We start from the raw sequence: 25,390 nt of genomic DNA on the forward strand, positions 1-25,390 counted from the left end.
CCCCCCCCGCGAGTTTCGCGGGTCTTCTTTCTTGTACCACTCTAATGGCAGAAAGTGAAGAGGACCTCAAGAGCCTCTTGCTGAGGATAAAAGAGGAGAGCGCAAAAGTTGGCTTGAAACTCAACATCAAAAAAACTAAGATCATGGCATCCGGCCCCATCACTCCTTGGCAAATAGAAGTGGAAGTTGTGGAAGCAGTGACAGACTTCACGTTCCTGGGTTCCAAGATCACTGCAGACGGTGACTGCAGCCATGAAATTAAAAGGCACCTGCTCCTTGGGAGGAAAGCGATGGCAAACCTAGACAGGATAATAAAAAGCAGAGACATCACCCTGCCAACAAAACTCCATATGGTCAAAGCAATGGTATTCCCGGTAGTAATGTATGACTGCGAGAGTTAAGACCATAAGGAAGGCTGAGCGCCGAATAATAGATTCTTTCAAATTATGGTGCTGGAGAAGACTCTTGAGAGTCCCTTGGACTGCCAGGAGATCAAATCAGTCAATCCTAAAAGAAATCAACCCTGACTGTTCCCTGGAAGGTCAGATGCTGAAGCTGAAGCTCAAATACTTTGGCTACCAAATGAGAAGGGAGCACTCACTGGAGAAGACCCTGATGCTGGGAAAGATTGAAGGTCAAAGAAGAAGGGGACGGCAAAGGATGAGATGGTTAGACAATGTTATCGATGCAAGAAACATGAAGTTGAGCACACTCCAGAGGACAACAGAGGACAGGAGGGCCCGGCGTGATGTTGTCCATGAGGTTGCGAAGAGTCGGACTCGACTGTGCGACTGAACAACAACAACAAGGGGAAGCATGCGTTCACAGACAGGCAGGATCCACACCAATAAGTCCCTCAGGGTCAGCAATGGGATACATGCAAGTATACAGGGCTATTTTTGGGCAGGAACGCACAGGAACGGAGTTCCAGCTTGCTCCCAATTTGGCCACGCCAATAGCATAATAGGCCACACCCAATAGCAGAAACTCATTAGGATTGGCTACATTAGGGGTGTGTGGCCTAACATGCAAAGGAGTTCCTGCTACAAAAAAAGCCCTGGGTTTTGACAACAAACAAAGTAAACAGAATAAGAAGGGAAAAGTGGTTGTGGCTGGATGACCACACTTCTGGTAACATGGGGGTGCGGCCTAATGTGCTAATGAGCGGTGCTGTCAGGGTGTGGCCTAATATGCTAATGAGTTTTGCTGTTGGGTGTGGCCTATTATGCTAATGAGTTCCTGCTGGGCTTTTTCTACAAAAAGAGCCCTGTAATATTAAATGTTTTTGAAGATGTCCGCCGCTTTAAAATAGGAAGGAGTTGGAACTGTGCTAAACTGTAATTTTCACATTTATGTTTCTCAGTTCTGCGTGCTCTCTTCTTATTTTCTCATAAGTTTGCCAAAACCTTTGCTCTGTATCTCTCAGTACTCCTTGAGTTTTTTTTGTCTACCACCCACTAAAGACTGATCTACTCTCCCCCCCCCTTCTGTTTTCTCTTTGCTTACAGCCCCTACTGTTGCTTGCTTGTTGACTAAGGATGAAATGCTTGTGGGCATTTTGTTAAAAATGTGACACACAAAAAAGGGGGGGAGGTGACATTTTCTTGGTGAGTAGGTAACTTGTGCTCCTTATGCATTAGTGGGATGGGGCAGAAATGGAAAGTGTGGAGTGGGTAGAAAAAGATTATTTGAAGCCAGGGTGGATTTTCCGTTTCAACATCCTGTGTAACATGCACCAAAAATGATGATTGTAAAGGTGAAGTCATTGATAGATGAGAATCAAATTAATTCTGTTGCTCTTTCTTCTCATCCTTCTCTCCATCTCCCTTCACTTCCATGCCTAACCTTTAAGAAAGGGAGACAAGAGGTCCATCTCTCTCCGCGAGTCCATGCACTAGTTGCGTTCTTCATAACCAATGTTTATGAGCTGTACTTTCTGTATGAGGGGCACGTTTTGCTGCCATCCAGTCCCAGGCCTTCTGGGTGGTGGCCCCATTTATTTTGGGATGAGCTTTCTGGGGAGATCTATCTGATATTTTTTGCTTAAAGGCATATTTTTTGCTAAAAGGCATTTTTGTGAACTGAATTGTCCTTGTACTGGTTTTTAAATGCTGGCTCTGTTATTTCTATTTGTGCTATGTGGATTGTGTCCATTAATTTTCTTTGCTTTGTTTTTTAAGGTTCTAAATTGTTCTGTCCCATTAGTTCCCTTGGGCTCGTAGCTGAGAGGTAAAAATGTTTTAGAATAATGAAATGAGGTTGTCAAGATGAAGCATGTTATTGCATGGTGTGAGTGCAGGTCTGCAAATATTGCGTGGCCAGAAAAGATGGATAGTGTTCTAGTTCTTAACTCTTCTGTCTTTGAATTAGCATTTCCCCCTTTTTCTTGCTTCCTGTGTTTTCTGACTGCTCCCCAGCATCTGACAATCTAAAGCATTCTGCCTTTGAACCTTATTGCATTGTTTCAATGCATCTGTGTTTTAACGTATTTTAACCTACTGTAAGCCGCCCTGAGCCTGCTACACAAGGAGGGCGAGATATAAATCGAATAAATAAATAAATAAATATAAGCCTGGACATTCCATTTTGCTATCATGGCAACAGACATCAATTTGTCCAACCACCATTGAAATCTGTCCAAGCCAGCGACCATCAAATTTGGTGGCAGTGAGTCCCACAGGTCTACTGCTCATTGTGTGAAGCGGGACTTCCTTTGTTTGTTTTGAATCTACTGCTGATAGAGGATGACCTTGAGTTTTTAGTCATGAGAGAGGCAGAGAGAAAAGTTTCTGTCTGTCCACTCTCTCCACACCAGGCATAATTTTATAAACCTCTGTCCTGTCAGCCTTTGTGAACTTTACAAAAAATAACAATGTAATTTTGATCATGTCTTCCTTCAGAATCTCTGTCCACGGACTTGCTTTGCCCTGCAGTTTTTCTATGATACTGAATAATACCTGCAAGAGGAAGAGAACATCAAGGTAAGACAGCTGATGTGTGAAGGTTTTTTTAACTTGTCCTTTCATGAGTGAAATTGTGTTTGAGTTTTAATGCGTTTGAATTTCCAGGGAAATTTGAAGTAAAGTGCTGTTAAGCCCAGCTTGGTATCTGTAAATGGAAATGCAAATGATGGAATTTACATAATTTGAAGCACGTTTGTAGAATAAACACTTTTTTAAAAAAATGTAGAACTTAAAACAGCACTATGGGCCGCAGGTTGCTCCGTAACTGCTTCATTATATTGTGAATACCTGCTAAGCTGGAACTCTTCCAGTATTTAAGTCATTATGTAATATTCAGGTAGGAACTACATAGCGACCTCTTTCAACACATTATTCCCAAACCAGTGTTTTGGCATGGAATGCCCCTGCTGGGTTGTAGGAAATGCACTTTTGCAGGGGAGAATCAGCAAGTGGAAAGGGCCAGTGTAAAACTCACCTCTTTTTTTCACATTGTTGGCTTTTTCTTTTTTGTGGGTTCCAAGAGCAGAAATTAAACCTGGTTCGTGGAAAAAATAGCTGGCGGGAGGGGATTGTGAGGGAAGAGCCACGTGAGGGTTATGCAGTCTTCTTCCTGCTTGCTGGTTTCCCCAGCAAATGCCACTTTGAGCAAAGATGGCTTTGAGAATTTTGCTTTTGCCTAATTATGTGTAGTTCCATCCTCAGTAGTAAGAAAGTCACACTTAATTTTATGCAGATGCTATCACAGACCAAGTTGTGGGAATGCTTAAATTGTAGCACCTTGTTCAGCAGATTAGCAGTGCCATCCTAGGTAGAGTTATGCCATTCTAACATCATTGACTGCAATGGACTCAAAAGGGTATAACTCTGTTTAGGATTGCACTGTAAATTATGTGTCGTCTAGGCAGGTTAAAAGCTGCCTGTTTGCTGGCTGTTCCATTGCTAAACATGCTGTGGACTCTTTGAAGGGAATCAGAGGTTAGTGACAGCAGATGATTAAAAATAGATATGCAGTTGGGTTGTGGGCCTAAACCAGGATTATAGGTTTTAGGATAAATGGATTTCATTGAGGTTGAAATTATATTGATTCTGATCAATTTATTAGGTAGATAGTTACTAGTGAGTAGGGTGGGGGCTAAAGTTAGAGAGAGTTGGATGAGATATTTAAATCTGGCTTCCCTCTACAAATTGATGTTCTTAATTAATTAATTAATTGTTAATTATTTAATTGATTCTCTTAGTCATTAATTGTTTAATCAATTTACAGCTGTTAATTGGCAGGAATCATTGGAACTGGAAGGGTGGTTGGGAAACTATTCTTAGGAGAATATTGAACCGAGGGATTGCCCTTGTGGTGGCTGTCAGGGACTGTGATTTTCCATCTGCTGTCAGATGTCTAGTGGGCCAAGACCCAGGCCAATAGGATCTGATGGAGGAGGCCACGTTGGGGTCGGGGATCCCAGTGCTGATGGGGCAGGGGAGATATGGCGGCGGGACAAGGGAAGGGGAAGGAGATCTGGATATGCTCGATCCCCTTCCAACCTTCGTCCCATCTCAAGAGATGCTGGCTGTAGGAATAGGAAGGTGTACCTTTCTCCAAACCAACTAGCTCCCCCAGGTTTTTCAGTCATTCACCAGTCTTGGACTGATGGGCGGGGGGGGGGGGGAAGATTACTCATCTGGGAGGCTTTCTCCTTCAGGCTACTTCCTGAGACAAAGATTGCCGGCATTGAATGTGGGATCCAATTCCCTTTGGCAGCTGATTGGATGTGCTGGTGGAAGACTGGCAATCCCGTCTTTCCGAAGACATCAATGAGGTTTCTCCCTGGCGTCCGCCCTCGTACCAAATTAGCTCCGTGGTATACACTGGAGCTTCGGTGGATGAAATGGGAGCTAAGACGACTAGCGAGAGGGAGGGGGTGAGCTCGTGATGAAGCTACAAGAGCATCCTATAGGTTGTTTATGAGAACCTATGAGATAGCAGTGAAGGCCACGAAGAAGGGTTTCTAAGCAACCTCCATTGTGTTTGCTAGCTCTCGCCCAGCCCAATTATTTAGAATTATTCGGTCTTTGACTACTTTGCCTCAGGGCAACTCAAATGCTAGGGAATTGGCGATTGGCTGTGGCTTTTGTGAGCTATTTTGCAGACAAGGTTTGTCACTCCACCATGACCTTCTGACCACATTTGACACAATGAAAGAACTGGAAGCCCATTGGCCATCTTCGGGTCCAGTTTTGGACCACTTCATCCTGTTCTCCCAGGATGAAGTTGACAAGACCCTGGCAGCCATGAAGCCTACCACATGCCTCCTAGATCCCTGCCTATTGTGGCTAGTCAAAGCTTGTGGCGATGAGGTGCAAATCCCCCTGAGGGAGATTATCAACTTGTCCCTTTCAACGGGGACTTTCCCAGGGGAACTGAAGGAGGCCGTTGTTCGCCCTCTCCTTAAAAGACCTTCATCGGACCCTATGGTCCTTAATAATTACCACCCAGTGTCTAACTTAGCGTTCCTGGGTAAGGTAATAGAGAGGGCAGTGGCAACACAGTTTCAGGATTTCTTGGAGGATGCTAAGATCCTGGACCCCTTCCAGTCCGACTTTCACCCTCCCCATGGGATGGAGACTGTGCTAGTCGCCCTGGTGGATGATCTCTGGAGACATCTGGATCAAGGTGGTTTAGCGCTGCTGCTACTTCTTGATTTGTCAGCAGCGTTCGATATGGTTGACCATGATATGTTAGCCCACCACCTCACCGACGCTTGGATACGGGGGCTTGCCTTGTTGTGGCTGACCTCCTTCCTTCAAGGTCGGGGACAGAGGGTGTCGCTAGGGGGAGAGGTGTCCCAGCGACACTCACTGGAATGTGGTGTGCCACAGGGAGCACTCCTCTCCCCTTTGTTATTTAATATCTATATACACCCCCTTGCCCAGATTATCCGGAGGTATGGGCTGGGTTGTCACCAGTACACAGATGACACTCAGCTCTATCTACTGATGGATGGTCGCCCAGATACACCCCCTGGAAATCTGGACGAGGCTCTACAGGCCGTGGCTGGATGGTTGCGACACAGCCGACTGAAGCTTAATCCAGGTAAGATGGAGGTCCTGTACCTGGACCATCTTTAAAAAGGGTTCCAGAGGAGATCCGGGAAATTACAGGCCAGTCAGTCTGACGTCGATACCGGGTAAATTGGTGGAAACCATTATTAAGGAAAGAATTAGTAGGCACATAGATGAACAAAACCTATTGAGGCAGTCTCAACATGGGTTCTGTAAGGGAAGATCTTGTCTCACTAACCTGTTAATGTTCTTTGAGGGGGTGAACAAACATGTGGACAAGGGGGATCCAATAGATATTGTTTACCTTGACTTCCAGAAAGCTTTTGATAAAGTTCCTCATCAAAGGCTCCTAAGTAAGCTCAAAAATCATGGGATAAAAGAACAAGTCCTTTTATGGATCAAAAACTGGCTAATTAATATAAAACAGAGAGTGAGTATAAATGGGCAGTTCTCTCAGTGGAGGGGGGTAAGCAGTGGGGTACCGCAGGGATCAGTACTTGGTCCACTGCTTTTTAACTTGTTCATTAATGATTTGGAGTTGGAAGTAAGCAGTGAAGTGGCTAAATTTGCGGATGATACGAAGTTGTTCAGGGTGGTGAAAACCAGTGAGGATTGTGAGGCACTCCAAAGGGATCTGTCAAAGATGGGCGAGTGGGCGTCAACATGGCAAATGGGGTTCAATGTGGCCAAGTGCAAGGTGATGCACATTGGAGCCAAAAATCCTAAATATAAATACACATTGATGGGGTCTGAACTGGCAGAGACTGAGCAAGAGAGAGATCTTGGAGTTGTAGTGGATAACTCACTGAAAATGTCGAGACAGTGTGTGACTGCAATAAAGAAGGCCAATGCTATGCTGGGGATTATTAGGAAGGGTATTGAAAACAGATCAGCCAATATAATAATGCCCCTATATAAATCAATGGTGAGACCTCATTTGGAATACTGTGTGCAGTTCTGGGCACCACACCTTAAAAAGGATATTATAGCTTTGGAAAAAGTGCAGAAAAGGGCAACTCGAATGATAAAAGGGTTGGAACACTTTCCCTATGAGGAAAGGTTAAAGCGCTTAGGGCTCTTTAGCTTGGAGAAAAGACGACTGAGGGGTGACATGATCGAGGTTTATAAGATTATGCATGGGAAAGAGCAGGTAGAGAAAGAGGTACTTTTCTCCCTTTCTCACAATACAAGAACCCGTGGGCACTCCATGAAATTGCTGAGCGGTCGGGTTAGAACGGATAAAAGGAAGTACTTCTTCACCCAAAGAGTGATTAACACTTGGAATTCACTGCCACAGGAAGTGGTGGCAGCTACAAGCATGGACGGCTTCAAAAGGGAATTAGATAAGCATATGGAGCAGAGGTCCATCAGTGGCTATTAGCCACAAGGTATAGCTAGGGGCTCTGGGGCAAGTGATGCTCTGTCTTCTTGGTGCTTGGGGGGGGGTCAACAGTGGGAGGGCTTCTAATGTCCTGGCCCCACTGCTGGACCTCGAATGTTGGACTGGATGGGCCTTTGGCCTGATCCAACATTGGCATCTCTTATGTTCTTATGGATCGTAGTGGATTGGGACAGAAAATCAGGCTCACAGCCTTGATGGGGCCCCATTGGTCCTGACATCAAGGGTGAAGAGCCTGGGGGTGCTCCTGGATTACTCCCTTTCTATAGAGGCCCAGGTCACCACCACTGCCAGGTCTGCCTTTTTCCAACTGAGGCAGGTAAAGCAGTTGGCCCCATATCTCACTCCCCAGGACCTAGTGACAGTGATCCATGCAATGGTGACTTCCAGACTGGATTATTGTAATTCTCTGTACATGGGGCTGCCCTTGACTCTGCTCCGGAAGTTACAGCTATTCCAGAACGCAGCAGTGTGGGTGTTGATGGCGACGCCTGTGCGAGCTCACATCCACCCAGTGCTGCGTGAACTGCACTGGCTGCCTGTTGAATTCCGGATCTGTTTCAAGGTGTTGGTACTTACCTTTAAAGCCCTATACGGCCAGGGGCCAGCATACCTTCGAGACCGCTTCTCCTCATATGAGCCCCATAGAGCACTAAGGTCAACCAACGTCCCCGGCCCCAGGGACGTCCAACTCGCCTCAACCAGGGCCAGGGCCTTTTTGGTCTTGGCCCCTACCAGGTGGAATGAGCTCCCAAGTGAGATCAGGGCCCTGTGGGATTTACTACAATTCCACAGGGCCTATAAGATGGAGCTCTTCCACCAGGCTTTTGGTTGAGGCAGCGGGCGCCCCTGTTTGTGGCCAACCCCACCAGCAGCCTGGACCCTAACATCTTAAATCTTTCACCAATACTGATATGGTTCTATCGGAGCTGACATGGGACTTAGGAGTATGGCATTGTATACTGTTGTTTTAATTTGGTTTTAATTATGTTATATTTTATATTGTTGTTACCCGCCCTGAGCCCGTTCGCAGGGAGGGTGGGATATAAACCCAAATTTTTTTAAAAAATTATCTGGATTAAATCTACATCGAAACATTAATAGCTACTTGAGCAGAACAAAAAAATAACAGTTGGTGTTCTGGTATCCTAGGGGGAAGATGCATTTTTCAGTTTGGTAGCTTTATAGACCTGGAGTTTCTGAGTCTGATCACATCACCTGGTTTCCAATGTAGTTACAGGGTGTTGAATTTCCAAGCTGAGAAAGGGCATTTGTCATATAACTACATTTGATTGGTATGCTCTCAAAATACAGAGTGAATATATGAAGGAAAACATTGAGGAACCCGCTGAAGATGAGGCGCTTGAATCGGAAGAAGACCTTGAATTTAATGAAAGAGTTGGATGCCTTTCCAAAAGTTCCTGAGAGCTACATTGAGACGTCTGCAAGTGGAGGAACAGGTAGTGTCAAAGAGAAGCTTTGAGTCTGGTGGTTCATAAGTTGTAAGAATCTCATCTAATGAATGAAGGCTTGTTGTGAAAGATATCTCAGAAGTCAGACCCCTGTGCTGAATGGTTCTTTCTTGTCCTAGAAATCTGGCAAAAAGGGACTGTCACAGGGGTTCCTGAGTTTCTCGTGTAGGAAAGGCACCTACACGAGAAAGGCACCTATCCTATTTCAGTTTGATTTGATTTCATGAACACATGAAACAGTATTGTCTACTCAGACTGGCAGCAGCTCTCCAGGGTGTTGGGGGGAGCTCCTGTGGCGCTGTTCTATATGCTTCTGCCAGGCGATGCTTGCTCCCCATGATAGGGGCAGACGATGAAGCACTACCACGATGGTGGGATAGTGGCGGCGGCGGCTCCTACTCAAAAGCCTGGCGGAAGAGCTCCGTCTTACAGGCCCTGCGGAACTGCACAAGGTCCCACAGGGCCCGGATCTCCTCTGGGAGCTCGTTCCACCAGGTAGGAGCCGCCACCGAAAATGCCCTGGCCCTAGTAGGGGCAAACTTAACCTCTCGGGGACCTGAAACTTCCAGGAGATGGAGGCTCTCCGATCGTAGTGCTCTTGGGGGAACACACGGGAAGAGACGGTCCTTCAGGTAAGTCGGACCCCGGCCATTTAGGGCTTTAAAGGTAAGAACCAGCACTTTGAAGCGAATCCGGTATGCTATCGGCAGCCAGTGCAGTGCTTGCAGCCCGGGCTGGATATGGTTTCTCCTAGAGAGGCCCATCAGCAACCTGGCTGCAGCATTCTGCACTAGCTGCAGCTTCCGGATTTGCAGCACAGGTAGCCCTAAGTAGAGAGTGTTACAGTAGTCAAGCCTCGAGGTGACCGTCGCATGGATCACAGTGGCCAGGTCTTCACGGTCAAGGTAGGGGACCAACTGCCGAGCCAGCCGCAGATGGTAAAAGGCCGCCCTGGCAGTGGTTGCCACCTGGGCCTCCATCGTTAGCAAGGAGTCCAGGAGCACCCCCAAACTCCTAACGTCCCGCGCAGGCACCAATGGCACCCCATCAAAGGCCGGGAGAGGGAGCCCCAACCCCAGACCGGTCTGACTCAGGCACAGGACCTCCGTCTTTGCTGGGTTTAATTTCAACTGGTTCAGTATGAGCCAACCAGCCACAGCTTGCAACGCCCGATGAAGGTCATTGGGATCAGAGTCTGCCTGGCCGCCCAACATCAGATAGAGCTGGGTATCATCAGCATATTGATGACACCCAAGCCCACACCTCCGGGCAATCTGGGCGAGGGGGCGCATATAGATGTTAAACAACATAGGGGACAACACAGCTCACTGGGGCACCCCACACTCAAGGGGATGCCTTCGGGACCGCTTGTCCCTCTGTCCCCGACCTTGAAGAAAAGAGGCAAACCATTGAAGGGCAAGCACCTGAATCCCCACGTCGGTGAGGCGGCGGGCCAGCAACTCGTGGTCGACCGTGTCAAACGCAGTCGACAGATCTAAGAACACCAGCGCCGCGACGACGCCTCGATCCAGATGCCTACAGAGATCGTCCATCAGAGCGACCAGCACCGTCTCCGTCCTGTGACCCGGGCGAAAGCCGGACTGGAAGGGATCGAGGATGGAAGCCTTATCCAGATAGCCCTGTAGCTGTGACGCCACCGCCCTCTCAATAAGTTTGCTCAAATAGGGCAAATTGGAAACCAGCCGATAGTTGGCCAATTAGGCCGGGTCTAGAGATGGCTTTTTCAAGAGAGGGCGGACCAGTGCTTCCTTAAGTGTTCCGGGGAACCGTCCCTCCGCGAGGGACTTGTTGACAATCTCACACAGTGCACCTCGAAACCACTCGTGGCCCGCTTTAATAAGCCAGGAGGGGCACGGATCCAGGTTGCATGTGGTTGGGCGCACTGATACGAGCAACCTGTTAGCTTCCTCCAGCCTAAGTGGGTCGAAATTCACTAAACCCGGCACCAAAGATGTGCAAGGGGACTCAAGTTCCCTAACTGTTTCGATTGTGGCGGGAAGGTCGCGGCGGAGGACCAAGACTTTATCTACGAAATAGCTCGCAAATGCCTCACAGCCTAGATCCAATTCCCTAGCATTTTGTCTGCCCTGAGGCAGAGCTGTCAAAGACCGAATTACACTATATAATTGGGCTGGGCGTGAACTAACAGATGCAATCGAGGTCGCATAGAACTCTTTCTTTGCGGCCTTGCCTGCCATCTCATAGGATCTCATAAACGTCCTATAGGATGTTCTTGACATTTCGTCGCGAGCCCGACACCACCGTCTCTCTAGCCATCTCAGCTCTCGCTTCAGCCGCCGCAACTCCTGGATATACCAGGGTGCTCACCTATCACGAGTGCGGAGAGGGCGCCGGGGAACGATCTCATCAATGGCTGAGGAGAGTTGGCAATTCCAATCCTCCACCAGCTCATCCAACAAATGCCTCGGTTCCCGCAAAGCCATCTGGAACCGTATCGGGTCCATTTGGCTTCGTGGGCAAGCCAAAATCAGCTCGCCACCTAAACGGGGTTGGCACGGGGCATTCAGATGGGCCCTCAGGGCATGGTGGTCCAACCAAGGTACTGCCAAGGCAGAAATTCGGTCCACCGTAACCCCTGCCCCAAAGATCAAATCGAGCATGTGACTGGCCCAATGCGTGGGTGCCGAGACAAACTAGGAGAGTCCCAGTGCCGCCATGGATGACACTAATAGTAGGTTGATGGTTAGCTGAGGAGATGGAGTTGCCAACTCCAGCTTGGGAAATTCCTGGGGATTTTAGGGGTGGAGCTTGGAGAGTGTGGGGTTTGAGGAGGGGTTGGTCCTCAGACAGGTACGATGCCATAGACTCCACCTCCAAACCAGCCATTTCCTCCTGGGGAACCATTGTTACCAATCTCCAGGGGAGGGCTGGATATTACTCAAAATTACACCTCCTCTTCAGGTAGCAGAGATCAGTTCCTCTGCAGAAAATGGTGGACTCTGTGTCATTATACCCTGCTGAGGTTGCTACAGCAAATTTACGCTAAGTGCCCAAGGCCAGGCACTCTCCCAGAGCCTCTTTCTAGAGCTCATTGTATTTATTTCCACAACGAGCCTTATTCCTAGTGTTGTTATATTTTGGCTTGTGTGCATGATTGCACCACTCAATTAAAAGACTGGAAGATCTGAACTGAGCATATTGTACCTGAGGATTGGCCTCCAGTTTGTGTTTGGTTCTTTCATGCGTGTACTGTGCTCATTCATGGGCAAAAAATAAGTGGAAGTCTTGCATTTTAAAAGAAAATTGTAATTGGTACAGAAAGATCTCTCTGGGCCGCACAAACCAGGGCTATTGCACTCTGGGAACAGGCTGATCTTCTGGTTTTTACTACCTCCCCCTTAGTGTTCATAATTCTTTTATCTGAGCAGGTTTTCCAGTATAAAACCTCTGAAGCTGTACTCTTACACTATATACTTTATTTACCAATATTTATATTCCCTTTGTACAAAGCTCCTGGAGGCTCACAAGCCTCCCTTAAAGCAGGTTCATTGAAAAAAATCCCCAACAGTGCCGTGTCATGACAAGTGCTAGAAAATATTGCTGTGACAAACGGGAAAGTCAGGCCAAAATCTCAGCAGCCAAAAAGAGTGAAAGCAGACGTACCCCAGTGGTTGAGTCAGCCGAAGGGCACCTGCCTTCCCTCACAGTGGTCCTGAGAGTTTGTCTTTGGGGCTCTTCAGGAAGGCCATTCCACAGGATCAGGGTAGCAGCAGAGAAAGCTCGAGAGAGGGCTGTGGGCATAGAGGAGCACATCTGGCACATGGGTTCATATGGCATGAGGCACAACAGCACCAGTAATGGTTTTGAAGAGCCAGTGGCAGTGGCTTTGGTGTTGGGGATACTCTTGCACGAGTCCCAAACCTGCACAGTGATCTAGCTAGGCAGTGGTTCAAACGTAATGAGGTAGGATAGGAGAGGGAGAGGCAACTTGCTTCAGAGGAGTTGGCAGGTGTGGGAACCCCTGAGTTCCTTTGAACAAGACAGCCAGTGGACGCTTCAGCACTGGGGGAATTAAACTTGATTCCAAAACATTACTAAAAATGTTTGTCCCACCTGTCCTCCAAGGAGATCGGGTTGATAGACTTATCACTTCATGTTATCTTCACAAGCATCCTTATTTAATTAATTTTCTTTATGATGCACCTTTCTTGCTGAAATCAAAGATGGATACAAGATATGGGGAAAAAATCAGACAGCATTAGACATGCATTAAACTATGCAATAGGACAAGGGTTACAGAATTAGAAAACAATGGAAGCAAACAACTAACTTAAGTTTTCTGACTGTTTAAACTTATGAGATATGTTGGCCTGAAGGTCACCTAGGAAGCATCTCAGCTGATTGGGGGATTGAACCCAGGTTTCCCTGCTGTATGTTCAGTATGCTATCTGCTACTGTAGACTGGCTTTTCAGATGAGGTTCTAAAATGGAAGGATGCAGCAAAGTTTATGTATACAGTATGCTCAATTATCTTTTTTTCCTCCTGTAAATTCAACAAACTGATGCCATTTTTAAAAATGTGTTCTTCCTTTCCCCATACTTTTTTCCCCCTCTGAACGTTTCAGTTTCTCTGATCGCATTTACTACTATGGCTTTTTTAACCATCATGGAGTTTACAGTCTATCAAGACACCTGGATGAAATATGAATATGAAGTTGATAAGGATTTTACTAGGTAATGTTTCTCTAACTTGCTTTTAAAACTTGTGTTGCTTGCCTGCTGCATTGCTGTTTTTCTTTTTGTTTTTCTGCTTGACTTGCGATGATAACTTTTGATTTTTTTGAAATTGATAATACCATAAGGAGCAGTCGCACCCAGGTGCTTGAGAGACTGCAAAACAAAATGATCAGCTATCTCCTGAGGAAAAGAAACAGGCTTACCTGTGCAATAGAAAGTAATAGAGGATGATAGAATCCAGGGCCAAGCTGTTAAGAGGGTGTTAGCTCGATGAATTTCTTAGGGCAAATTAATTCATTACCCTGATGGCTCAGAAGTTCTTTATTTGTGCCTGGATTCCTCCATGCCCAAGTAACACCTGCAGTAAAAAGACATCTGGATTAGGATTAGGTAACTGGCGTGACTGTTTCTGAGGCTGCAGCTGTGCCTGTGTTGGGGGCCAATGCCCATGTCAGTTATCAAATTCTTGCAATGACTCCAGTGTTATCTGTAGGAAGTAATAGAGGCACCTGTATTGGAGTGTGCTTCTCACCAGTGTGTGCATCAGCCTTTCATATTTAAAAGCCTTCACTTCAGAACTCGAGCACCTTAGAACTGCTTGTTCAAGCTGTTGCTGCTAACATCCAGTCTGGCTGCTAAGACTGTAGGGCTTGCTGTAGCACCTCTCGTAAGGGCTGCGTGGGGCTGTTCTCTGGTTCCCCCTGCAGTGAGAATCCCCACCGTAGTCCAAAGCCAATCTTAAACCAGGGATAACCTGGAATATTGTGAATCGTGGTCAATATGGGTGCAAATGTATTCTTAATCTTAACCATAGTTTAAGATGGGAGGGATAGGGTGCAAGGAAATTTTTGCTCAAAGAGGGAAGAGGCTTGTTCCTGGTCTTTCCCCCCCCCCCAAAAAACACAATTTATTAGGATATAATGAGAAACAAAAAAATCAAACATATATCAAATACAATTATATATCCTTCCCTCCTCCCTTTCTCCCCCCCTTCTCGGCTTCCCACAGTGCTCCAACCTCCAGCCCAATTCTTAAATTTTCTTTATAACTCCTTTCCTCTTTTTTCACTTCCACAGGTACCGTAACTTATCCTTTAATCGTTATTCTTATACATTTAGCTTGTTCCTGGTCTTTTAACTATAGTTAAAGGCCAGGTGATCTTATCTCTCCTGAGTGGGGAGGTTTGATTGTATTTTTCATTCAGCGCTGTGTGCTGGTGTGTATGTGTGTGTTTGCCATGTACTCGCCTGCTTTGTGTTTGCTTTGGGGAATCATGAGCTTCTCGCCTCACGGTTGGAAGGTGAGGTGATCTTATCACTTTGGAAAACAATCGCTGTTGTATGTTTTGGCTCCTTGCTTTGTCGTCATGGAGATAATTGGGGGATATACTAATAAAGTACCAGCAAGGAACCGTTGTGCTTCCGTGGTAAGCAGTCCCTGGGCAAAACTGAGTCACTTGCAATGTGTTGTTATCCTTTCTCAGTAAATTTGGTGAGGCTGTTCTTCTGGACGAATGCCACAAATCTTCTGGCTTGCTGAAGCTTTCTCTTTCTCTCTCTGCATGGATGAGGGTGAACTGGAGGCTCCTTGGCTATCTTTGGCTCCCATTTTGGACCATTTCAGTTGGCTCTCCGAGGGTGAGGTGGATAGTATCTTGGATGCTGTGAAGCCCACTACTTGCCTCCTTGACCTATGTCTGTCATGGCTGGAGAAGGCCAGTGGTGACGGAACACGGCCCCCCCCCCGGGCAATATCACCAACTTGTCCCTGAGTTCTGGAACCTTCCCGGGGGCTTTGAAGGAGGCAGTGGTGAGACTGCTCTTGAAAAAACCATCTTTGGATCCTTGGGATCTGGCCAACTACCACTCAGTGTCAAGCCTCCCATTCCTGGGTAAGGTAGTTGAGAGAGCAGTAGTAGAGCAGCCCCAGAGTTTCCTAGATGACTCCTTTATCCTGGACCCATTCAAGTCCAGCTTCCATCCTGGCTATGAGACGAGACGGCTCTGGTTGCCCTCACAGATGACCTTTGGAGACATCTTGACTGAGGCAGATCTGCGCTGCTGTTATTACTAGATCTAACAGTGGCATTTGGCGTGATTGATTATGACCTTATGAACCACCACCTTGCCGAGGTGGGGATATGAGGGACCGCTTTGTGGAGGCTCACCTTGTTTCTCCATGGATGGGGGCAGAGGATGGCAATTGGGAAGAGGGTTTCACTGCACTACCCTTAGTTGTGTGGCATCCCACAGGGAACGATCCTCTTCCCTATGTTGTTTAACATTATTTAACATCTACATGCGCCCCCTTGCTCAGCTGGGCCAGAGGTTTGGGCTGAGTTTTCACCAGTATGCTGATGACATCCAGCTATATCTGTTGATGGACAGCTGACCAGATGCTGCCTGGTTGCAGCAGAGCTGTCTGAAATTAAATCCATCAAAGATGGAGGTCCTGTTCCTGAGTCGTGGAGGGGTGAATTTAGGGATCCAGCTTCCACCCCTTGGCAGGGCACCATTGATGCCAACAGAGAGGAGTCTGGGTGTGATCTTGGGTGCCTCGCTTTCTATGGAGCCATTGCCAGAACAACTTTTTATCATCACCGGCTGGTCAGGCAACTGGTTCCCTATCTCTCTCCTCGCAACCTAGCCACAGCAATCCATGCAATGGTCACCTCCAGGCTGGAATACTGTAACTCGCTCTACGCTGGGCTGCCCTTGAGGTTGACTCAGAAACTCCAGCTGGTTCAAAATGTAGTGGAATGTGTCCTTACGGGTCACCTTTTAGAGCATATATCCATCCAGTTCTTCTCCAGCTACATTGGCTTCCAGTGGAGTACCGAGTACAGTTCAAGGTTATGGTATTAACCCTCAAAGCCCTGAGTGGCCTGGGAGCCACATATCTATAGGACCGCCTCTTCCGCTATGTCCCTCGAAGAGTGTTGTGCTCATCAGAACAACAGCTGCTGGTGGTCCCTGGCCCTAAGGACATCTGTTTAGCCTCCAGCCTGGTGGAACACTCTCCCAAGTGAGATTAGGGCCCTGCGGGATCTGCTTCATTTCCACAGGGCCTGTAAAATGAAGATGTTCCGCTGGGCCTTTGGTTGAGGCGATGAGTGTCTCATTATTCTGGCCTCCCCTGCTCTACCCCCTGACCTATTATGTTCAGTGACTGTACGTTCAGTGACCGCCCACTGCCCTTTATTAATCTTGGGCACTTTATAGACCCATAGGAGCATGCTCCTAGGCTTTTGGGCCATCTTGGTGTGCTTAATTTTGTAAAACTGTAGGATGTTTTAATTGTTTTATCTGTGTTTTAAATTTTTTGCGAGCCACCCTGAGCCCTGCGTGTGGGGAAAGGCGGGATAGGAATCTAAGTGCTTAAATTTTCAGACTCATCTAAGGCCCCATGTGTTGCTCACTACGCCTTTGAACATTTTACCAAGTATTGTGACAATCCAGTGTGCTGATGTGCTCCCGGCCTACTCTGTGCTTCACTGATTGGAGCTACAATTTGAAGTACGTTTACTAGGGAGTAAGTCCCATTGAGGGAGGGAGGGAGGGAGGGAGGGAAGGCAGCATGGTACAGCCTCATTTCATCAGATCTCATCAGATCTTGGAAGCTAAGTCCGGTTGGTACTTGAAAGGGAGACCAACAAGGAGGCCTCTGCAGAGGAAAGCAATTGCAGATCACCTCTGCTTCTCACTTGCCTTGAAAGCCCCTTGCTGGGGTCACCACAAGTTGGCTGCAGCTTGATGGCACTTTACACACACAAGTCCAATAGGGACTCACTTCTGAGTATATACATGCTTGGGATCACACTGTTAGGTCTTCAGCCTGCATCCTGGATCTGTTCTGCTTACAAATACCTTCATGCCTGGAAAAAGATGCACGTACGCAAAGATGTCTGTCTTTTTAAATAGAAATGCAGACTTGGTTCCTCCTTTCACTTCCTCTTCAAGGGGTGAATGGAAGCAGAGATGAAGCAAATTAAGACGCTTCATGTTCAGGTAGCCTAATTAAGGCTTTTGGCGAGCACTAGCTAGTGAATGGCTTCCATGGAGAATGCTTGACATTGAACAATGCTTAGCATCTATACACAGTGTCTAGAGATTAGCTATAAAACACCAAACAGAACATTGTTGATTTGGGATCCAGAGCCAGCAATTTTAACTTTCTGATTTGGAGATATCTATGGAGAGGAAGATGGAAATTCATGCTTACGCCAACATGAGTTGTTCATTCACTGTTCTGGAGCTTAAGGCTATTCTTTGCCTGTGCTGCACAACTTAAGTTTTCTGGCTTTCATAGCAGATCTGACAAAACATTGGATTTCCTGGAGGCTGAATCTCTGAGTGTCTACTGAGTTGGGGTTTGTACATGTGAAACTAAAGTCCTGGAATTTCCTGTATCGTTGGCAAGACCATACATTCAGTTTCTCTTTTCTTGTCTGCGTACAGAGTTGAACATATTCAAGAACTGTAGTGGTATGCATTAGGCAATTATATAGGTGAAATTCCACTGTGAGGTTTCAAAAGAATTGTTGGTGACTGTCAGTGATACTTGGTAACATGGACAATGTTTCTCTAACTGTACAGTCCTAAGCAGAATTACCCCCTTCTAAGACCATTGACTTTATTGCATTTAGAAGGCTGTAACTCTGTTTAGGATTGCACTGTAAATCTGCCATTCTAGTGCTTCCCACTCCAAACTTTAGTCCATCTCATGCGCTTGTAGTTAATGCCTTTTTACACTGTTATACAAAGCTACAGTGAAACACAGTTGTAATGTATTTTCCTTGTTTATCTTCTAGTAAATTAAGAATCAATATAGATATTACCGTTGCAATGAAGTGTCAATGTAAGTATTCTTTTTTAATTTGTAGCTACAATTTTGTCATTCTGACAGTGCAATCCTATACAGAGTTACACACTTCTAAGTCCATTAGAGTCAATGGGATTTAGCGTGATGTAACTCTGCTTTGGATTGTAGTCGGTCATTTCTCGGGGGTGGGATTTTACGTAACCGCTAGGTTGCCATTGAGAATGGAATCCCCGTGTCAGGTCCCCCTCATGCTGCCTTGAAGAGCCATTGAGTGGAAAGGCAGAATTTAAGAATTCTAAATAAATATAATAATGGATCCCAACTTGTGCCATCATCAGCAGGCACTGATACAAAACAAAGGCAAGGAAATGCAAAACGTGACATTATGACATGGGTAGGTGATCCTGCGTGTTACTGAAGAGAGGGGGAGAACACCCCCCCACACACACACAGAGGGATGGCCGAAGTCAAATGTGGCATATGGGTCCATCTCCTGAACCAATTTAGACCATTGTGGAAAGACTTAGACTAGTTTTCCTTGCACTGAATGTGCACCAGAATTGAATCTAGGGTTGCTTATATAAAAGGGCCCAGTCACTGAAACATCCCACCACATGGCAAGCTTTCCTTCAGGAAGGAAATGTTTTTGCTCCATGTTCTTCCTGGCACTTTGGCTTCTGCCTGCTTGCAAGAAGATTTAAAGAAAAAGAAAGTGATCCCTCCCTTTCACTGTGAAGTTACTCTAAGTTATGATACAACATACTGTTGCTGGATGTTTTCAATCTGTTCTTCTTCTGAGACTGCTTCACTGTTAACTTGAGTGACTGCTTTGAAAAAAATTGATGGCCCACTTCATTTTAGTGATCAGAAGAACTAGTTTGGCTTATTGGTAGTGACATGTAGAATTTCAGTGAGTGAGGCACACTATCTTTCTTTTGCGGGCAGGGAGGAAATTTTGATCCTTCTTTTTACATTAAACATGTTATTACATTGGTGCTTTCCCACTTTCCCTAGTTCCAGCTCCTGCCAACCTAGCAGTTTGAAAGCAAGAAATTGCAAGTAGATAAATAGGTACCACTTTAGTGGGAAGGTAACAGCGTTCTGTGTGCCTTGGTGTTTAGTCATACCGGCCACATGACCACGGAAATGTCTTTGGACAGCGCTGGCTCTTCGTCTTTGAAACGAAGATGAGCACCGTAACCCTAGAGTCGGATTCGACTGGCTTTTGAGCAAGGGAACCTTTACCTTTACTTTTTCCCCTCTTTCTACAGGCAGTGTTACAACTTCATTGCCAAATTAAAGAAAAACATAATTTCCCTGTTTTATCTCTCATATAAACTCTTTTTTACCACTGTTCTGCATTAGACTCTTTTTCTTCCCCCTGGGAAATTATGTGTTTTCTATCACACACAATGCCCCTAGATAAGAAGAAATTCAATTTTTGATGCATTCTCTTTATGTTGCCTGTAATAATTTTTTTAAAATGTCTTTCAAAGTAAATGGGGGGGGGGGATTGTAACCAAAGTTTTCAACTGATTGATCATATATATATAAAGTTCTTTCTTGATAAAGTCCTTTCTTGTGCGCTCACAGCATAGAATTTGCTCATCACAAATTCCAGCAACAAAAGAGTCACTTGCCAGATTTAGTTGCCGCCAACAAAAAGGAAAAGGGCTTCAGTTGCTGTTACTGAGCATGCTGTGTAATCTGACAAGCAGCTGCTTTAGTAGCATGGCCGGCCATAGTCATTCTACAGTGCAAGGAGCCGCCCAGTGACCCAAGAGGTTCACTGAGCTCCTCAAGTCAAGGGATGGCTCCGCATGCCAGTGGACAGCACTACAGCTTGCACAACAAATCTGCAGAATTCAAACCCAGTATGTTGTTGTCTCTTAAGGAGCCATGACAGTTTCCAAGAATTAATTGGGGGAATGGTGTGTTGCTTTGTGCATGCTCTGCATTTGACATGCTGCCCTTGGTTGGTTTGAACAGTCCATGTTTTGCAGACTGTTTCTTTTGTGTGGCGGTTGACATGTTGGAATCCCACTAAAAAGAAATGGGTTGCTTCCTTCCACATCTCTTATGAAAAAAGCTTGTAGATATCAATTTCACATGCCTGTCCTTAACGCTTCTCTGTCTTGCCTTTTAATGTTTCAATTTGGAAACAGACATCGGGGCTGACGTGTTGGATTTGGCAGAAACCATGGTGGCCTCTGCTGATGGATTAGTTTATGAGCCAGTAAGTTTGCTCCACTTTGTTTATGAAAGATGTCGTCAACTGTCTTGCTTTGCACTCCACTGGGGGGGGGGGCGATGTCGCTTCCTCCTTCCCGGAGCATTGTGATCACTTCCTGAGCCTAGGCTGAAAGCTGTGGGAGTAGGCAATGTGGCAGTGTACTGACAGAGGCAAAGTGATACAAATTTGTGTAATGCGAGCCCACATCCTGCAGGTCATGGATACTGGCCGTCCCTGATAACCAGCCAAATTGTTCTTGCTTGTGATCCTATCCCTCCCCCCCCACGGAAAGGTCAAATCTTTTCTTGGGGGAGCAGGAGTGATCCCCTTCCCTCCTCCCCATCTTTGAGCTGAAGTTCAGAGACACTCAGAAACACTGTAGAGCTTTCTGAGAGTCTCCAAAGTCAAGAGAGCAGGAAAAAGTCCCTGCTGTTCTCAAGGCTCAGGCAAATGGCATAGGTTTTCTCCGGATGAAAAGACTGCGCTTGCCATAGCGACTGTCTTGGTGGCCCCTTTGTTAAATGTTTAGATTGGGGTTGGAAAGAGTTAGTAAGGAATAAAAGCAAGCAAATGCAGCTAGGTGAGTTTATGTTAAGTTTCGGTTGAAAAGAGGGTGAAAAGAGATATGCAGTGGAAAATGCAGGGTTTGTAGCACCTCTGACTTGTTGTGTGGGGGTGTTGTCAACAAGGCTGCACAGGCCACCTGGTTTTTATTGACCCCAACTCCCCCCCCCCCCCCCTACCCTGGTCATGATTGCAGTGGCAAACACCGGAATTCTTTGTTTACAGTTGAATGTTTGATTGAGTCTCTTTAGGTGGGAGGTTAAAAGGATGGGATTTGATGGAAGAGAGCAGAGCGTCCTGTTGGGGACAGAGCAGCACATCTGCGGTCACTTCAGCACAGCTGTGACTGTTCTCATTGTCAATGTTCACCTTCTTCTCATATCCACGTGTTGATGTGGTTGTGAAAGGTTGCCGAAGGAACAGACGGTGGTGCAGCACCGCCCCGTGTGGACTACAAGCAGTGCATAAGTTGGGGGAGTCAGACACAGTGTGCTTGTGGGAAGTGCAAATGACTAGTGAAGATGCAGCAGATTCCCTTTTTTTCTTTTTGGAATATCTGCAGATCGGTGGCTCAGAGCTTCTCAACCTCATTTTGAGATGCTAAATTATTTCAACAGTTCGCTTAGTTTGGGCATGGGTACTTCTTTACGGCATTCCCTGTGGGCAAGAACCAGCAGCCTAATAAAGAACAGAGAGCCGAGGACGAGGGAGGGATCGATCTGCTTCTTTTCCTCCTTTTAAAAAATTTCTCTGAGAATCGTGAAGAATTGTGAACAACTTGGGCTACAGACTCACATGTGCCGAAGTGGTGGAAAGACCTTATACCTCGTGCACAGTTTGCATTCAGTCTGCCATATAACCCACTGTTAGTGCTGGAGCGGTTTGTCCAGTGCCTGCACAATGCCACCTGTGCCAACATGTGCCGGTGGGTGGGAAGGGTACTGTGTAAAGGAAAATGGGTTTAGGCTTGACGCTTGATCTTCTTCCTCTGTTGTAGGTAATATTTGAACTCAGTCCCTTGCAAAAAGAATGGCAAAGGTAATAATCAAAGAGTGACTCTGCATCCAAGTGGGAAAGAATAGTGTGTGTGCATGCGTGCGCATGAGTGAGAAGAGAAATTTGGCTGCTGCTAAGTGTTATCAGATAAAACTATGACATTAAGTTAGCTGTGTTGCAGTAAGCCCTTCCCCCTTTTGAGCAGTCACTAATCAGTGCTGAGTAACCACTGCAGATATGGAATGTACATCTTGGAGTTGGTTTTTGTAAAGTTTGACTATGAACTATTCTTTGTAATGAAAAGATACATTAGATTCATATCCTAGGAACCCATTCCTTTATCAGGGCCAAGGTCTACTGACAGAACATACCCCTTCTGGATAAATGAACCGAGTGAATAAATCCCTATCTTTAAAGATGTTCTGTGTCCGACAGTCAAGCCTTCTCACGTTTGCAACTGAACAGCTGACTTTCTTGAGTCCTCCATGGCCCAGCTAGCAAAAAACAGAAGGGGAAGTGTTTCCTGTTAGCAGCTGGTAAAGAAGAGTTCGCAAAGATGGGTCTTGATTTTTCTTCTGTCTGAAGTTGAACTTCATCCTACTTTTTGTGGTTTGTCAAAGTCTACTTTTAGGGAGGTAGTTATCTGGAAATACTTGTGCAGCTTTTCTCTTGCCTTTGTCGCAGTGAGCATGGAGGGGAATAGTTAGATACTGAACAGCTGTATTCAGTCCGTGTTACGCTAGCATAGGAGGGACTGAGCTGTTTCTTGGTTACCTATTCCACTTGTAGGATGCTGCATGTAATCCAGAGCAGACTACAGGAAGAACACTCACTTCAAGATGTAATATTCAAAAGTGCTTTTAAAAGTGCTTCAACAGCCTTACCACCCAGGTAAGTAGCTGCTTTCTCTTTCTGCGTAATTGATTTTACTATCCTTTTGCTTCAAGTATTTAATTTAAAGAACGCTTATCTGTGTTTTTAGCTTGCCTAAACAAGCTTACTTGGAAGCTTGTAATTGAAGCATATTCAGGCTGTTTTCTTAAGCCACTTAAGGTTGAAAACAGCAACTCACCTGGTCCCTTGTGAATGGCTAGTGATCAGGGAGAGAAGGGTTTATTTTTGCCCACAGGTGACTGATACAAGAGCCTGTAGACTCCCCCCCCCCCAGGTTAGATTTACTTTAAGACAAGTTCCATTGAAATTGGGAAGGGCTAAAACTGTAAACAAACATTTTTAAATTGTGAATGTTTGGCTTTCTTTTTTCTTTCTTTTTGAGACTCAAAACTATGTATATTACCCAGATTTCCCTTGAGTTTAAGAGCAAGATATTTTTGATCTCACGTTTTATTTTTAAACTTAGCTTTTCTGAAAAAACAAGGACGTCTCAAATTTATATTTTTAACATACCTATTTTGAACATTTATATGCCACCTCTCTAGAGACCTGCTTTTATTTTGTGGCTCATAAAACCAAAATAGTTCATATTAGCAATCCATCAGAAAACCAGACACACACACACACACACACACACACACACACACACACACACACACACACACAAGAGCTAGAGCATAAAAACAGCACAAAACATTTAGCAGCCTAAAATGATCTTCATAAATAGTCCTCAGGCTAGAAACAGACTGTAAAAGCAATTTACAAAGACCAACAGTGCAATTGCATGCAGAGTTACTCCAGTCAAAGCCCACTGAAACGCATGGGCTTAGACTGGAGTAATTGTCTTTAGGATTGCACTGCAAACCATTTAAGTAAAAGCCTGGATAAAAATTAATGTTTTTGCTGGGCTCCTAAAAGGGAGTAGACTCTTGAAGGGTAGACAACAGGCAAGTCTCCAGAGGGAAGGCATTCAGCAGGCAAGGTGCCACCACTGAGGAAGCCCTGCCTCTGGTTGCCACCCACCTCACTTGTCCAGATGGGGGCACAGAGAGTGTTGTGGGAGGTCTTTTATTCCTTTATTCTATACTTTATGCTCACGGACCAATGGGTCATAAGCAAACAAGTTTTGATAGTCCATATGGTACAAAATAATACAATCCAAAAATACAGAAAACAACCAAGCAGATGGGGGCACAGAGAGCGAGGCTTGTAAAGGGGATCTTAAGTGGTGTGCTGAGCCTCTGGCAGTAGCCAGACTCTTCCCCCCCCCCTCATATTTCAGCACCTCCATGGCTAAGGAAGAGATCAAGAAAATAACAAAACAGCAAGGATTTAAGAGGCTGCCATACCTTATAAGCTAACAAATGTATTCTAGCGTGCCCTTTCTTAGGCTAGGTGTAGGCAACGCCAGCATGCGTGCAGAAAAGCAGCACACCAGACCATTTTGTTCAGTGCCCAGTATCAGGTATCAGCCCAAGCAACTAAGAATAGCCCCCTGAGGTAGTGGCAGAGTACCCTTGTAGCCAGCATTTGGCTTGAAGTGAATCTCTGAGGTACTCATAGTGCTGCTAGGGCTCAGTTTACGTCCATTGTGCCCGGCCAAGCATAGTCCTTTTCTCCTCCTCCCCCATTTCTTGGAATGCCTGCGTCTTCAGAGGTACATGCTGGGATTTATTTATTTATTTTAGCATTCAGGCCAAACACATTCCTTGTCCCTAGAATAGAAACTAGGAATCTCACAACTAGTGAGATTTGTCCTCCATTGAGTATTTTACACGGGCTGGCCGATTTGACATGGGACTTTCAAAAAGGCGAACTATACTTTGTTTTTTTAAGTGGCACAAGATGTCCTTTACAAAGTTTGCTCTTATTGGCATAATTGTTCTTCATGCTTCTGTGGTCAAACTTTCCATTTCTTTTCCTTAGCAGATGTAGGCTGAAGTAGATGATGGTGATAAATTCCTTTTTAGGATCCAAGACATTAAATATTTTCATTCAGGGACTGTTCACACACTAGGCGGGAATGCTTCTTCATAACTATGACCTGTTTCTTTCTTCAAAACAGGGAAGATCACTCACTGCAGCCCCCAGATGCTTGCAGAATTTATGGACACCTCTATGTTAATAAAGTGGCAGGAAACTTTCACATAACTGTGGGCAAGTATGTTCATTTTGTTTACTGAAAACCATTCCAAACCAACCCTCCTTCCCTCATCAACTTTACCATTCTTGGCGTCTGACCACATGTCTCTTCTTTAAGTGACTTCTGATC

General features: G+C 45.8%; 1 protein-coding gene across 3 annotated transcripts in view; it reads left to right on the forward strand.

The window, feature by feature from the left end:
* The window catches only part of ERGIC2 (ERGIC and golgi 2), a 44,379-nt gene that overhangs the window by 5,317 nt on the left and 13,672 nt on the right, over positions 1-25,390 (forward strand). The window contains exons 2-10 of one of the 3 annotated variants that reach the window (XM_015422526.1): positions 2,181-2,229; positions 2,901-2,981; positions 8,734-8,879; positions 13,499-13,607; positions 18,421-18,467; positions 20,597-20,667; positions 22,226-22,266; positions 23,014-23,115; positions 25,184-25,279. In XM_015422526.1, the coding sequence (XP_015278012.1) occupies positions 8,774-8,879; positions 13,499-13,607; positions 18,421-18,467; positions 20,597-20,667; positions 22,226-22,266; positions 23,014-23,115; positions 25,184-25,279 (572 nt within the window). In that variant the 5' untranslated portion in view covers positions 2,181-2,229; positions 2,901-2,981; positions 8,734-8,773. Of the gene's footprint in view, positions 1-2,180; positions 2,230-2,900; positions 2,982-5,895; positions 6,052-8,733; positions 8,880-13,498; positions 13,608-18,420; positions 18,468-20,596; positions 20,668-22,225; positions 22,267-23,013; positions 23,116-25,183; positions 25,280-25,390 lie in introns of those variants that run through there. The other 2 variants (XM_015422527.1, XM_015422528.1) reach the window with 2 other exon arrangements.

This window comes from Gekko japonicus, unplaced genomic scaffold (genome assembly GCF_001447785.1).
Source record: "Gekko japonicus isolate JY-2015 unplaced genomic scaffold, Gekko_japonicus_V1.1 scaffold1338, whole genome shotgun sequence".
NCBI classification, from domain to species: Eukaryota; Metazoa; Chordata; class Lepidosauria; order Squamata; family Gekkonidae; genus Gekko; species Gekko japonicus.